Below are 15,913 nucleotides of genomic sequence, written 5' to 3'. Positions count from 1 at the left end.
TCTGGGGAGTAAGGTTACATTTTTTTATGTGTAAAATCTTGTATTTGAGAGCACTGGGAGGTAGATATGACTACAGGACAAGGACAATGAAATACATCGCATTTGCATTGGGCTGTCATTACACTTTGACATCCAAGTGCAGTACCTTAAGATAGTTTGGAGCAGTTGCATAACACTGTCCATTATTTCAATATAAACTAGAAATTCTAGATGTGTTAACAAAAGAAGGCAAGCAGAACATATACATTTTAAGATCTTGTGGAGTGCTCAAATGGGTAAATCTGCTTTCATTCTTTGATAAAAAAGCCAATATAGCTTTGAAGGTTGAAAAATCTAATATGTCCTTCCCTATTACTATTTTCTGAGGTTTAATGACATTTTGAAGTGCATGGATAGGTGTAAATTTGATTTATTTTGAAACATCTGATGTCATGTCCATCCACTAAACTATAAAATCCAGCTGTCCAAGTAAATACTCTGTGTCAAATGAATAATGTACCCTAATTTGCCTGAACCTCTTGAGAGTTTGTTTTTTTTAAAATATGTGTGTATAAATGGATATATAAATATACACTTACACATGCATGTATATATATTTATATAAAAGAATATATACAGACTCAGACTGTTTATCTTTTGTAATAATGTTTAAATATCAAGTTAATAAAAGAATAACAGAGATGTCAGTTAAAAAAGCAACATGATCTATAATCTCTAAATAAAACTATGCAATCTCACAGCATATACTATGGCAAATATTTTTGCGTTTGTTTATATGAAAGGGCAACTGGAGTGGAAACAATGAGATGAAAACCGTGTTCTGAGTAGTTCCAGAAGGAATACCTCTGCTTGGTCAAATGGCAGTGGATTGCTTCTGGCATCCGTGGGAAGATGTCAGTCGTCTCATCATACAATGGCCTAGACTGTTTTTTTACGCTTTCCCATTATTTATCCTCTTCTCCACATGCTTCAGTACATTTTGGCATCTTTCAGGTTGCTTTTTGGAAGACAGAATGTGGACTAACACATTATATTACAGACTTACAGAATAATAAAGTGATACAGGATGACCTCCTTCAGGGATTTGTATTAGAAGCACATTTTTAATATTAAAAATTTGTCTTGGCAGATTTAATACTGTTCTGCATTTTCATAAAGAAGAATTTTTCACAACTCTGTGCTAAATTTTTTCCGTGGCATTTTACAAGTGAGCAGTAATGCTTGCAGCTGGACACTTTTGGCTTACAGATTACTCTGCAGACATCTGTACCCACATGGAAGCAAAGGCTTTTGCTTTACCAGGACGTAGATTTTGTATGCATTCCCTTTTCTTTGTAGCAGGACTGTTATTTTTGTAAGAATTTGATGAGATTTTTGTCAGGTTCATTATTACAAAGCTAGTAATAGAATAATAAGGGCCTTTAGCTCTCTCCTTCTCTATCCTACCTCTGTGTTGACAGAATACCTAGAATATCCCCAGGACTTCAGGAGACCTGTCTGACCTGGCATCTAGAATGGATAGCCAGAATACCCAGCAACAACCAGCATTCTCCAATTTTATTCCCAGAATGCTTCCTGGTGTTTGGCAAAGACCTGGAAATTGGCATTCATGTGGCATGGTTTTGGCTCTTTAGATTTGAGACAGCAGATCTAAAATTAAAAACTGAAATACCAGGCTTTCTTCAAGTACATTTTCTTTATTCTAGAAGCTGCAGTTAGGAGTTCCATGGTCATTGTAGCATCAGAACAAGCAGCACATTTTATTTCTCCTTCTTTTTCTACATTAATCCCACTGAAATGCCTTTGTCATCAACACTTCCCTAAAATTGTAATATCTAATCCTCATTCCTTGGCTTGTGGAGTCTGTTCTTTCAGAATAGTGTCCCTCTTTCCAAATTTGCTTGTGTTTCCCAAACATTAGCAAATAATCTATCCTATACAACAATCTCTTCCTTAGAAACTGGCACTTTTGTTAATCTCACTTGAAGCTGAAATATTACAACCTGTTTCACTATATGTGTGATATGATGTGAAATGCAAACTATATGTCATAGAATGTGCCATCAAAATAGAAGACATGGGAGTTTCAACATGTCAAGTTCTAGTTCAAACTGTGATTTACTACGTCCCTTATGAAAAGATTTAAAAATATGGGTTTGATTTCTTCTTCTTTAGATTTTTTAGGTCAATGTTATTTTTCTGCTCTGATACAGTCAGGGGAGTTAATCAGTTTTAATGTGAAAATAACATTTTTGTCCTCCAAGCACATTCATAGTTATGCTCAGTCACATGCTGTGAACATATGAACAAAGCAATCCCACATAGATCTTTAAGGCCTTCTTATCACAGGCAGAATTTACAGCAGAGTCAGACATGAAAGCATGTAAAAATTAATTTCTCACTCAAAATGCTATTTTCTAGCCTCTTAGATTTAACACTGTGTGTGCTTAGCAGGCATTTCTGTGCTTTTCCAGACACTGGCTTGGACAGTGTGGTTGGGAGAATGTACTTGTGTATTGTCATAAGAAATCTGGAGATATGCACTCCAGGACACTTCAGTTTTTCTAAGGGATACTTCATACAGGGTTAAAACTGTTTTTCAGGAGCACTTTTCATTAAATTCTGAAAGGTTATTAAAACTTTTACAGTAGCCAGAGAGGTATATCTCTTTCAAGACAGTGAAATTGTCCCAGTCATGTCTTCCTTTGAAGGAAAAATTCTATTCCAAAGGAAATACACCTTGACATCTTTCCTAGTGTTTTAAGGCCTGAGATAAAATGAGCTTTGCTTCCTTTCAGCTTTAGTCATCGTTGGGCTCCAGTGTGCCAGAAACACTGGAGCTCAACATACTTCTGAACATCTTTTGACATGGATCTCTTTCTCCCCTGGATTTAAAATATGCATAAAATGTTGACCTTTTTTTTCCCCATGACACTCTCTCTGAACAATCTAAGTTCCCTCAGCCCCATGTGAGCCCCTGGTGCCTGTCTATCCCACTTCATACACTTTGGCAGTGGAACACTGAGCAGAGGTGCTTGCTTAGTTTGCCAAAGTCAATCTCAGATCCTTTAAAGTCTGTTTCCCTATTACATTTTCAAGTTTAGGAAATTATAGCTTCCTAGAGAGCATATTACATTGCATGCAGTGTCCCCTGCCAAAAATAACCATTGTCTTGCTTTCATTTTGACTTCTGGACATTAAGACTGCTCATAGTTGCAGGTCTCACATGCAAATTGCAGGTGGAGAGCAAAGCTGTTGTCCGAGAAGACAACTAATTTCTCTGTCTTAAAGCTGGTTATGAAGATTGCATCTGCATTGTGTTGAACTTTTATTAAGGTCTTTGAGATCTGTATTTTAAAAATAGAAAGTTTCCTCTATGCCTTTTCACTTTTGGCTCAGAATTGGTGACGTTTGGCTTTTATATCTGATGGTTGCCCTGTTTGTTCTGTATAAGCAAGTTTTTGTTAGGGTAAAGGCACTGAAGCTCCAATAAGCATTGTAAGAGAAAACAAGATTAGTTTAGTCTGTGATGCTCCACCACATAATTCTCATTTTGAAAACCGTCTGGGATTAGCAAGTGAACAGAAGTAACCTTTATCAGGCCAACCTTTGCACAGGCTGTCTCTTCCTTCCTTCCTTATTAGATAAGGACATGCACTCTCACTCATGGAGACAGGATCATAATTGTTTTCCTTCACACAGATACTCTCACAAAGCATTATAGAAATGACATTAACAGCATGCTGAAATGCAACCACACGTGGGATTTTTTTATCCTGTCAGTGAATTATCACTCTCTGCAGCAGGAAGAGGATGATTTGCCTCCAGGTACTCGTGAAAACCTTTAGGCAACCTTTAATAAAAGTCTGTAGAGAACTTTGAATGGCTGCCTACAGCAGAGAATTTCCAGCTTGCTTCACCTGAAAGATTGATCTCTCTAGGTGTATGCAGACACAGACTGAAGCTATGCACACCTCATTTTTTGTACCTCAGCAAGTGCTGTGTGCCTTCAAGAAATGTAAAATTATAGTTCGAAAGTCAGCAAGTGGTCACAAACCTCATGCTACAATACCTCAGTGCTGTGTTTTACCTTCCATCTGCATTACATGTCATTTCAAACTGTGAATTGTGGAGGATTTGAGAACAAGCATCGCTGGCGAGTCTCTCCCTTGCCTGTGGTTGGGGCTGTGTTGAGTTTTTTCACCTGGTCCCCAATGGCTTCTTGAAGGTTTGCCTACCCCTACAAAATTCAGTAAAATAAAGTGTTTGTGACAAGTGGGGAGTTGCCAAAGTGGCAGATTAGCATAAATTACCAAAATAACAAGTGATACTTGTTGACAAACCAGTGTGTCCCGAAAATCTATTCCCTTTACAGGCAGAAGAGTAATCTTATTTAAGAGGGAATGAGGATATTGGGTTTTTTTGGAGAAGATTGTTTAGTTGTGTATTTTTTCTACTTACAAAGTAGTTTTCAGCATGCAGCCATTCATTTCACATTACTCAAAAGGCAGGCCAATAGCTTGTCTCTGAAATCTGAAATAATCAATGCCCTTAAAGTCAGTAGCTTTTTTCATGGCCCACATGGGAGCTTTGACTGCTCCAGGCAAAGGACTGCATTTTTAACTCAAACTTCATTTTTCAAACGTACACGTTTTGCCCAAGGTCTTTACTGCTCCGGGCCTGTCATGCTGAGGCAGGAGGAACAGCAAAGGCTATCATGTTTACATGGGTGGGTGTAAGGATGTGATGAGTCTGTGGGATCTATAAAGGTTTCTTCTGTGGGGCAGCAGGACTCACAGGAGCACCTGTACGGAGAAACGGCTCTGTTCTTTGCAGTACTTTTAGCTTCTAAATCAGGATGAAGCCACCAGAAGCAGTCAGAGGGTGGTGATAACTCGTTAGGAGGTGTGAGAGACTGAGACTGAAGGTGGAATTGGTGAACACCAAGTAGGAGACTGCCAGAAAGCTTTATTGTGTTCATACTGCAAAATCCTCAACTCCTGTGGCCCTTGAGAATAGTGTTTATCACAGCACCTCTGTTTCGGCATCTTGATTTTCCTTTTTCTTGCAAGGCAGAATTTTGTGTGGCCACCAAGGCATGGCATAGCGTTTGAAAGTCTGTTATAGGGTTTGAAAGTACTGTCATGCCTGGTGAAATTCTTCTAATCTCCTATGGTGGTATTACCTCACATAATTGTTAAGTCATGTTTTCCTTACAGTTTAAAGAATAACTGTACGGAGAAGAGTGAGCTGAAGATTTTAATGCTATGTGAGATGAGGTTGTCCTGATGTAAAGCAGTCTGTTGTTACAAAGTATGATGTGGATAGATTATATTAAGTAATCTGTATGTGTGTGTGAGCTACTACAAATGAATGAATAATATTTATGTGGACATTCTCTAAGGTGATTGGTATGGCACTGAGTCATTATTGCTTGTGTTATCTAAAAAATTCCACTGTTAATGCAAGTTTCCTGTTGTTTTTTTTCGCTATCTGAAGACCAAAAATATCCCCCAGGGCCATGGTATGCTGATGCTCTATGGTCCACACTTTGTACTTGTTTACTTAGATTAGATTTCTCAATGGAATTCATAAGGTTAATTTCTACGTTAAATGGAATTTCATTGCTTGAGAATTGGCATTTTATTGGTACAGTGGTGAAGCAGTTTAGTAGCAATCTTTTATAGGATATACAGTTACAGCAACACTGTAATTTAAACTGAGATCAATGCAGTTGCTGCAGTTATAAAATTTATATGCCTTTTTAATTGGTAGTTAGAAATTCATAAGTATATTAGTAAACACATTTCAGATTCAATTTAGTAGGAAATTTTGGGTAATGTTAATATGAATCTGATATTTTAAGAAACTCAGGACCTCTCTTTATAGATGAAAGAGTAGCAGGTCTCAGAAGCTGTGTCTTGCCCAAGGAGTGATATTCTCCATGGAGTACTCCAGCCTTCTTTTTCCTGTCATTCCTTCTGAGGGACCACCAAGGAGAGTCATCTCTCCTGCACTGTTCAGGCACCCACATTTACTTTCTTTGAGCAGACTCCAAAAGAGGAGATACTAGATCTCATCCTCATGTGGAACCAGGATCAGGTCTGGCCAAGTTCTTGTCCAATAGGTTCGACAATACTAATGTGGACTAGCTGACAAGAGTCTGTGAGACAGTAATGGCTGACAAAGTCCTTTAAGTCCTGAAAGCCCCAATGGTGTAGGTATGGTGAGGTCAGCCTCATGTTCCCCAAAATGTTGTTCATGCGTACACCAGTATTATGCTCTGTTGTTCAAAAGATACTCTCATTGTCAGGTTTTAGACACAAACTTAAGTTTTAAAAGCCTTCCTAAAAAGTGCCTTTTCATTTTTTCCTGGTTTTATGTGCTTTCTGATTATAGTAAGCAAAAGCAAATGCTTTTTCTAATTCTGGATGGAAGGAGTTATATAGCACAGACTTGACAGATCAGTTTATTGTCCAACATTGCTTGCTCACAGGTCAAAATTCTGATAATTGCTGCCATATACATATTTTGAGGTGGTATGGAAAGCAAGTAAGCCTTTGCTTTTTTTCTGATCTCATTGCTTCTCCGTTTTGATGATTTTATTTGACTACATAAAAATTCCATTAAAAATTAGCAAGATAGGCTCTGGGGCTTTCATCATACAATTTTGCTTTGAATAAATCAATAGATTAGGGCAACTGTACTGTATTTCTGTTTTTTTCCATGGTTAAGTGTTCTTTATGGTTGATTTGAAAGATATTTTAATTTAATCCTTTAAGACTTCCTAGACTGTTTTCTGTAGAAGCATTCTGTGAAGAAAAGGTTAATACTTCTATGTGCATTTCCATGTAGGGTTTTGCTCTGTTGAAGAGCCTAGTGAATAGATGTAAAGTTTATAAAATAATCATGACAAGGTTCTATACATAAAGCAGACATAATGCTGTACAATTGCAGCATCTCTGAAAGAACAGCTGTGGCCTGGACTTGAAAATCATCACATGACTTCTTAGTCTCAGTGCCTACACACCCTTGATGAAAGTAAAATGTAATGAGCTTACTCTAATGGGTACTTGACTATATGTAGTGCTCCTGAAATGTGTCTGTAACTACTCAATGAAATGCTTATTGACAAATCAGGTTAGATCAGCATAAGTAGGGATACTGTCACCACTGTATGCCCATATAGCATATTAAGGGATGAAAGCTTTCTCCGGGTGGAGGCACCTGTAGGGGTTGACAGTGAGTGTGTGGATGCCCTGATGTCTGAGGTAATTGATGAAGAGATTGATATAGAGCAGTTCAGAGTGTATCCTAGAAGGAAATCAGTTTGGAGTACACCCTTAAGGAGCAGCGAGCTACCTGTAGAATGTGGAATACCTTGTAAGCAGTAGGATGCTTCTATGTATCTTAGGTGAACTGATGTAGCTGTAAATAAAAGTAAACTCTTAGTTGTAAGCCTTCTGATCAAGCCTTCTGATGCTGCTGTGCCTGAGCTCTTCTGATCGTCCTTAACGCATCGCCCTTAACCTCTAGTCCCTTAATTATATAGTGGCCTTTCGCTCACTCTCTCCAGTAGCTCCATGTCTTCTACTTGGAAGGCCTCACTAGTGCTGGGGGGAAGGGTCTCCTCCCTCAACATGCTGACAGTGCTTTGCCTCACACAGCTCAGGATGCTATTTGCCTTCCTTGTGCCAGGGCACACTGCTGGTTCATGTTCAATTTGTTGACCACCCAGGCCCCCGATCCTTTACTACAAAGCTGATCTCCAGATGGTGCTGGTGCAGGGGCTTTTACCTCCCCAGCAGCACTTTGAATTTGCCTTTGTTGAACTTTTTGATCCCTGTGGAAGCAACAACCTTCTGGCACTCTCCCAGCTACTTATCATCATTTCTGAAGAGATGGGAGAGCAGGTGCCATCTGATGGCTTCCATTCTCTTTATGATTTATGTTGCTGCAGACAAGAGGATGTCTAGGTTATGAAATTCCTTTGTCAATGTACAGATGAATTTTGATAATCAGCTAAAAGGAAATCAGCTTAAAGGAAAGAGACTCTTTTCCTCTCAAGATAATGTGCCCAAGGACAAAAATTATTTCAGCCTGTAATCACTTCTAATCAATTCTGTGTATTTTGTCATCTCTTAGGATGCAGGAAGTCAACAAATAGGCTTTCTGCTTGGAAGCTGTGGGGTTACTGTGGCCTTGACCAGTGATGCATGCCATAAAGGACTGCCTAAAAGCCCCACAGGGGAGATACCACAGTTTAAAGGTAATCTAACCTTTGCTTATTGTGGCTCTCATGAGTCATTTACTACAACAGTTATTGCACTTGTTCAGGCTGTGGGTGAGGATCAGGCCCATGATGAAACGCTTGCCGCAGGAGCGCTGTGACTGCAGGGACACCACTGCCCTGATGTGTTATTGCCAGTGGCAATGGCTGTGCCCACCTCATGGCTGGAGAGCAGTACCAGTGCTCCCAATACAGCTCTCTGCTGGCTAAGCCAGGCTGCTGGGATCATCTGTGGCCACAAGCAAAATTAAACCAGCAGACTTAGGACCGTAGTAGATGAGAAGCATTCATATGATTCACTAATATAGCTACATGTAGGGACAGTAACCTCTGGCAGGAGAGCGATAATGAAAACTGTGTGGGTCAATAACAGCTTAAACTACCTGGTCTTTTCCTCAGGGATTGTCTGAGGAGACCATGATGGCCATGTTAATAAAGCAATTCTGGAAAATATTCTTTCCCACACTACACTAAGGTTCAAAAAGAAGCAATCTTTAGGTAATGGTGACAGGCATTAGAGGAAAAAAGCTGTGTTGGGAAAGACTTTTGTGATGTCTTATCCAGCAGAAACTCAACAAAAGCTGACTTTTGTTTGCACCTCAGGCTGGCCAAAGCTGCTGTGGTTTGTCACAGAGTCTAAACACCTCTCCAAGCCACCTCGTGACTGGTTTCCACACATCAAGGATGCAAACAATGACACAGCTTACATTGAGGTGAGTTAATGAAGATGCATCTTCTCCTCAAATCATTACATATGGCACTTCTGGATTAGGTAAACATCGTTATTCATTCACTAGTCACAGAAGCAAAGAACATCCTGGTTTATCCTGTTAATAAGTAATACCTTCTAATAAATTAGACTGATACTGATTTCAGAAAAGTTAATAGAATGTTAAATTGCATTTTGGGCATTTCTAACGTTAATGTTTTTATATCATATATCTGGCTGCAGCAATATTATATTAAGTTTGCCTTGACCAATCTCGGTCCTGTTCACAGTGTGGGCTTGCCCACTAGCCTTGGGATGAGTAGATGACAAGTTTTACAGTGAAGCTTCAGTTCTCATATCACAAACTTCAGACCCTTTGAAAGAGAAAGAATTTGTTCAAATGCTTGCCTGTGACTTACTGCTTTGTGAGTCACGCTCCCTCCAAAATACCAGCATCATGAAGAGAAAGTTAGCAATGCTGTTAAGTTTAATTTTCCTCCTTTTTTTCCCTCATGATTTTCTTCTACTTCTGCATAGTCTCAAATGCCTTGAATTCAGTGGTATTGATATTGAATTTAAATGATTCTTCAAAGAGACTAAGTTCAAGTGAATGGAGCAAAGGTATTTTCTGTCTTTGTGCAGTCAGAACACTGGGCTAGAGAAGCAGAGATGTCTCCATTCTCAATCTTGTGATTATCTTCATCATGGAGAAAGATAAATGTTTAATTTACTAATTGCCCACTGATAGTTTTCAGACTCTTGCATAAAGTCAAGAAAATTATTGCAATCATCCCAAATGGTCTCCCAACTCTTTTTTTCTGCTGCTTTCTCATGAGTCTCATATTCTTCTCATCAAAGAACATGTGTCCTTCTATATATATAGATTATTATCAGAGCACCCAGCAAGAATTCTGAGGTCAGCTCTTATCCCATGCCTTGTAAGATGCAGAAGGGAGAAGCTCGAGTTTATTGGTTAGCCTATAAAATCTAACATGTAAACACTGAACAGACTGAACTAGGTTATTCTCTGCTAAATCTAGCCAGTCCTTTAGTCATTAACATGGTCAGAATTGTTAGAATTATTTCTCCGTGTTGCCTGTTTTCAAACAGCAGATGGATTTCAGATATCAAGCCTGGGAAGCTTCAGTCAAAAAGAGAAAGCCTATCTGAAAAGAAGTGTTTTCTAACAAAGAAATGCCTCCCAAATTCCTCAATACTGCTGCCTTCCTAAAATAGAGTCATTAGATGTGCCCATCATTCATCTGCAGTGGAAACAGTTTAAACGTAGCTATTAAATCATGGAAATAGGGCAATTATTGCACATTGACTTTCCCTGCTCCTTTTTTTTAGTACAAAACATGTAAAGATGGAAGTGTGCTTGGGGTGACTGTGACAAGGATTGCACTGCTGACACACTGCCAAGCCCTGACCCAGGCATGTGGATACACAGAAGGTATGGAGTACACTTCCCTTGCATCATCCTTAAAATCAGTGTGAATTTGTTTGTCAATAAAATTTGTAATTTGTTTCTCATCAGGCTCCTGTCTTACATTTTACATACATTTGTACCAAAGGCTTCTAGATTTTATATCTATAGGAGAGGTACAAATAATGTCGTAGCCAATACAAATCCTGCAGTGGAAATTTACTGTGAAAGTTAACCTTTGAGGTCATCAGTCATGTTACACTGAAGCTTCCTTCCTTTGAGTGGGTTTGCCTTGAGTCAGTGCCATATTCTAAAAAATAAACTCTGCTTTGTTTTTGTTGGACAGCTGAAACAATTGTGAATGTATTAGATTTCAAGAAGGATGTTGGTTTATGGCATGGAATTCTTACAGTAAGTATGTTTTTTATTCTCTGTGAGTTTGAAAATAAAATAACCCAATATGCTTATTGCTGTCACAAACTGGGATATCCTGCAGTTTCTTCTGATACGGCTTTTCCTGCTTTGAAAGCAAAATAAATGTGACTTAAACTAGAGCACTTACCCATAATGATTATGGTAAAGATCTCAATGTATTTTCATGCATTATGTCAAGGACTCCACTCCTATTCTTACCATGCTATTCTTATCTTATTGATGTATGATTTTGAGATCAAACTTCTTAGCATAAACAAATTAATTTAGTACTTGCCTCTGTAAAGATATGATCCAATGATTTAACTCTATTGCCACTGATTAGCTTTGCTGTCAAAACTCCCACGAACAGATGATTCTGCTAACATTAAAACATTTCTGATGCCTTATATTACATTAATTGTCCATTTTCTGTTTGAATGTCTTCCTTGATTGACATGGTAGGCAACTGACATATTTTTAAGGATTGTTTCTGCTGGGGCTGTTTCAACCAGTGTCTGACAAAATGCTTAATGTTCACTGATCATTTCAAGAGATGTCAAGTTTTGAAGAGTCGTTGTTTGGGGGTCACATGACTTTGAGGGTGCCTGTGATTCCCAGAATTTGGTTGGCCTTCTGTTTCCCAGTGATCTGATATACTTTTCCCATGCAGTGTTACACTGTTCTTAGTATCAAAGGGCAGAAACAAATAATGAGGCTTAATGCCCATAAGTATCTTATGTTAAAAAAAATCTTTATCACTGAAGTTGAAAGCAAGTGTCTAATAGAGCTTTTCTGTGCCTTTCTTTGCTATTAATCTTGGTCTGAACTTCCTTTTTTTCATTACTTGCCTGTGAGTGCTTTTCCTGTACCTATGCTTGTGCCAGAGTGAAAAGAGAACAAGTGTTTAGATGAATAATCCACTGGGACATTTAACCTTTATTAAGCCTAGGTTTGCCAAAACAAATACTGTATTTAACCTGAGCTGCTATGAGGGGAGATGTGTTGCTCTCAGAAGATATTTCTAAGTGGTAACAGAAATAAAGCAGCAGCTCATTTACAGGCTAGTTTTTTAACACTGAGAAATCTCTGATGCAATTGACAGGCTCAGACTGAGAGATCAGTTTTGGATCTGTCATTGGTTTCACTCAGCTGCTTTTTCTAAACCTCCTGGAACTTTTTATGACCCTGCTGAAAACACTGGAATTAGCTCACCTGGAAAAGGACTAAGACCTCCTTCATTTATTTTTCTGTTAATTTTGATCTCTTCTTAGTCTGTGACTGCAATCTCTGTCTTTTAAACAACTTGTGCACCACTACCATTGATAGCTTTTCAGTCTTCCCAGACATGGATTTCTTTAGACAGACATGTTGCTGCCATTTGTCCTTTTGAGTACAGTGTTCTCATATATGGAAGTTTAGTGGGCTTGGGGATTGTATTAAGTTACATAGCAAACATGTAGGCATCTTCAAGTATAATTGAAGGAAAATGTTTCATTTTTTTCAGTACCACTTCAAAGTTATGATCTAATTAGTATAAATCCTAAATTCTTAATCCTTAATTAAAGCATTGGAAAATGGGCGTCTGTGTCATCTCGCTATAGGTGTCTAGATAGGAAATGCCAGCATAGATAAAAAAATAAACATAGAGTGATTTACAAAGATGCACCTGCCCATAACACAATGTAAATGGTTGTTGTGATTGTTGCATAAAACCCATTTATCTTATTTGATTTCAGAGTGTCATGAACATGATGCATGTTATAAGTATTCCATATTCCTTAATGAAAGTGAATCCACTGTCATGGATACAAAAAGTCTGTCAGTACAAAGGTAAGGAACAAGATTATACAAAACTTTCCTTGATAGTCAGAATCAAAAGCACAAATTGATAATATGGCTGCAGATTTTATATAGTGTATTAGTAATTTTCTCATTCTTATTGCAGCAAAAGTAGCCTGTGTAAAATCCAGAGACATGCACTGGGCACTGGTGGCACACCGAGATCAGAGAGACATCAACCTTTCCTCGCTGCGTATGCTGATAGTGGCTGATGGTGCCAACCCATGTAAGCTGTGCTGCTGCAGGACAGGAGAGAACAGGAAGGGGCTTTTGTCTTGCATTTCAAGATTCAATCTTCAGCCATCTTAGCTAAAATATTTACAAAATATAGAGTTTGCCTACTGCAAACTGTATGACATATATGGAAACAGTAATTAATTTTGGATTTTTTAAAAATATATTTTTCTTTAGCTAATCTGAGGCAAACTTGATATTCCACATAACAAAAGTTGCAGTAAATCCACTGTTGTTTAACATGACAGTCATATAAAGACTGAAGCTGTAAAGACCTGAAGCAATAAAGATCTTAAGCTCCGGAAATATCAGAACATTTCCTCTGCGTGATGGTGCTCAGATGCAGAATAATGGAGAATTTTAGAGAAATACTTGTGCTACTCTAGAGAAACACATTTGGATCTATTAATGACAATTAATAGCATGAACTGTTTCTCTGTGTAATGTAAGATACCAGCTTATAGGCGTTCTGCTTGTTCATTGTGGTTTACTTTGAATTTCCAAATTAAATCTTTAATTTCCCCCATCCTAAAGTAGAAAACTAATGAAATTCATATTGTAAATCTATCAATAATGGCTTTTTTACATAAACATAGTGAAAAGACTTTATGCTCAAAAATAAGTCTTTATTCTCTGTCTGCATACACAACTGCATATACATATATATTGTTGTAGCAGCTGACTTATTTTCTGGTGGACATGGATACTTTTTAAATTATTTCTCTTGAAAAGCCTATATATTAAATAGTGAGTTTGCAATTCGAAGGGCATCACTTCAGAAATCAAATTATTTTTCTCCTCTGATTGTTTGGGTTTTTTTCTTTACCCCAGGGTCTATTTCTTCCTGTGATGCATTTCTCAATGTCTTCCAAAGTAAAGGTCTAAGACAGGAGGTCATTTGTCCCTGTGCCAGTTCACCAGAAGCTCTCACTGTGGCTATTCGAAGGTACTGTGTTACACCAGTGGAAATACACCCACTGGATATATATTTGTGGTAACTTGAAAAGAAATTAAATAAATATTCAGGTATGCAACTGCATATTTAACTCCTCTATGACATTTTTGTTTGAAATTTGTTTATGTCCAAAGAAGACATACAAGAAGAATTTCTAGAGTAATAATTTAACTTCAGAGTGCTTTATAGTTCCCATATCCGTAATTTTATCTAATTTTAAATTAAGTAGATTGAAATGCAAGAGCAAGTTCTGTAAATAGAAGTGTGAAAATGCCACTGTAAGCATAAAATAATTAAAATGTGGGAATTAAGTGGAATTGCCATCGAGGAAAACGTACTCTAAAATAGTCTGTTTAAAGAGAATGATGATGTTCTGCAGCTTGTTTTTGGCTGACTGGCACTTTTTAACCATTCACAGGCTTCAGTAACCATCTGGAAATAGTCTTTGTGCCTAGAAATAAAATTGATGAATTCCACTTAAACTGCTAAATTCTACTAAAACTTGTTAAGGCTTATGTATCTAGAATCACAGAATTGTTTAGGTTGGAAAAGACCCTTAAAATCAAGTCCAGCCATTAAACCTACAGTGCCAAGTTCACCATTAAATCGTGTTCCTGAGTGCCACATCCACAGGTCTTTTAAGTCCCTCTAGGGATGGTGACTCAACCTCTTCCCTGGGCAGCCTGTTCCAATACTTGACAACCTTTTTGGTGAAGAAATCCAATCTAAACCTTCAGTGGCACAACTTGAGGCCATTTTCTCTTGTCCTGTTGCTTGTTACTTGGGAGAAAAGACCAACTCCCACCTCACTAAGGTTCCCACTGAGCCTCCTTTTCTCCAGGCTGAACAATCCAAGTTCCCTTAATTATTCCTCATAAGTCTTGTACTCTGGCAGCAGTATCCTGTCATGAGTGCTGTAGCACACAGTAAATGGCATAAATACTGTCTGTTTTGGCAGAGTTTTCTGAAAGTTGTACCTTCAACAGTAAGCACTTTAAGTTCTTATTTCTACAACCATTTATAATTGTTTCACATGTTAGAACATGCAGTATTAAAGTGTAAAGCCCTGTAATAGCATTAAGTAAAATACTTCCTGCCACAAAGTTTAAAATACACTGTTCAAGTGAAATTTAGCTAGATTTTCAATTAGCTTTCCAACATAGCATTACAGGAAAAAATACATGAGGCCAAGAGTGTGGTTGACTTCCAGACAGCTCACTATTAGTTTAAAACATCTGAAAGCGATCCATCAGGGGCTTACCCTGTCCACGTTAGTTGCCTTTCACTGAACTGCACGATCTCAGAGAATCCTTCATTCAGCTCCACCTGCCTGTTCTCACCATGAAGTACTAAGTGTTTTTCCCTTGTGGTGGGTTTCCGTGCCATAGACTCTGCAGGCCTTTTGCTCCCTTGGAATGAGCTCTTGTTTGTAAGTGCAGAGAGGAGGTGGATGGGCAGCAGATGTTGCTTGTGCTGAGCACTGAGCAGGGTTTTCATTTCCTGTGCTAGCCCTGGAAAATCAGCCCCAAATCACAGGATAGTAAGTGGGAAGACTTCATAAGGCAGGGGCTGGTGTGCCCTTTCTAGATTTAAACTCTGTGCCTGTAGCACTCTGAAGCACTAGAAATTCATTTTCAAATTAACTAGCATTGAGAGCTTACCAAAAAAATTATTAGCACATAAAATTGTGGATAACTCAAAGAAAGAAAGAGGCATTTTTATCTTCAATGCCTTGCTGTGTAATTACAGAACAGTTCTTCCTATAGTGAATGTTACTGAACACATATCTCCTTTTTTTGAAGTCTGTTTAATGGTAGGGTAATGCTAGCTGAACTTGGAAGATGTAGTATTTTTCATTTTCTTCAAGCCATCTCCACTGACAGTAAAGTCATTATCATACAAGTTCGAAAGAGTTACAGCTGAAGTATGCATTAAAATTACTCCCTGCAGAGCAGAGATCCAGAGAGCTCCCTGCTAATGTTCTGACTCTTTCAAAATCTATGGTGTATTTTCACTGAACTTCCTGCAAGGAAGAGTAACAAAACC

At 38.2% G+C, this 15,913-nt stretch overlaps 1 protein-coding gene across 5 annotated transcripts in view; it reads left to right on the top strand.

The window, feature by feature from the left end:
- Positions 1 to 15,913, top strand: part of DIP2C (disco interacting protein 2 homolog C) — a 304,530-nt gene that overhangs the window by 218,484 nt on the left and 70,133 nt on the right. For all 5 annotated transcript variants that reach the window (XM_071559895.1, XM_071559893.1, XM_071559892.1 and 2 more), the window contains 7 exons: positions 8,146 to 8,269; positions 8,894 to 9,003; positions 10,350 to 10,452; positions 10,772 to 10,836; positions 12,576 to 12,669; positions 12,785 to 12,904; positions 13,744 to 13,858. In XM_071559895.1, the coding sequence (XP_071415996.1) occupies positions 8,146 to 8,269; positions 8,894 to 9,003; positions 10,350 to 10,452; positions 10,772 to 10,836; positions 12,576 to 12,669; positions 12,785 to 12,904; positions 13,744 to 13,858 (731 nt within the window). The remainder of the gene's footprint in view (positions 1 to 8,145; positions 8,270 to 8,893; positions 9,004 to 10,349; positions 10,453 to 10,771; positions 10,837 to 12,575; positions 12,670 to 12,784; positions 12,905 to 13,743; positions 13,859 to 15,913) is intronic.

Source organism: Pithys albifrons, chromosome 7 (assembly GCF_047495875.1).
Source record: "Pithys albifrons albifrons isolate INPA30051 chromosome 7, PitAlb_v1, whole genome shotgun sequence".
NCBI classification, from domain to species: Eukaryota; Metazoa; Chordata; class Aves; order Passeriformes; family Thamnophilidae; genus Pithys; species Pithys albifrons.
This window is presented reverse-complemented; position numbering and strand designations above follow the sequence as displayed.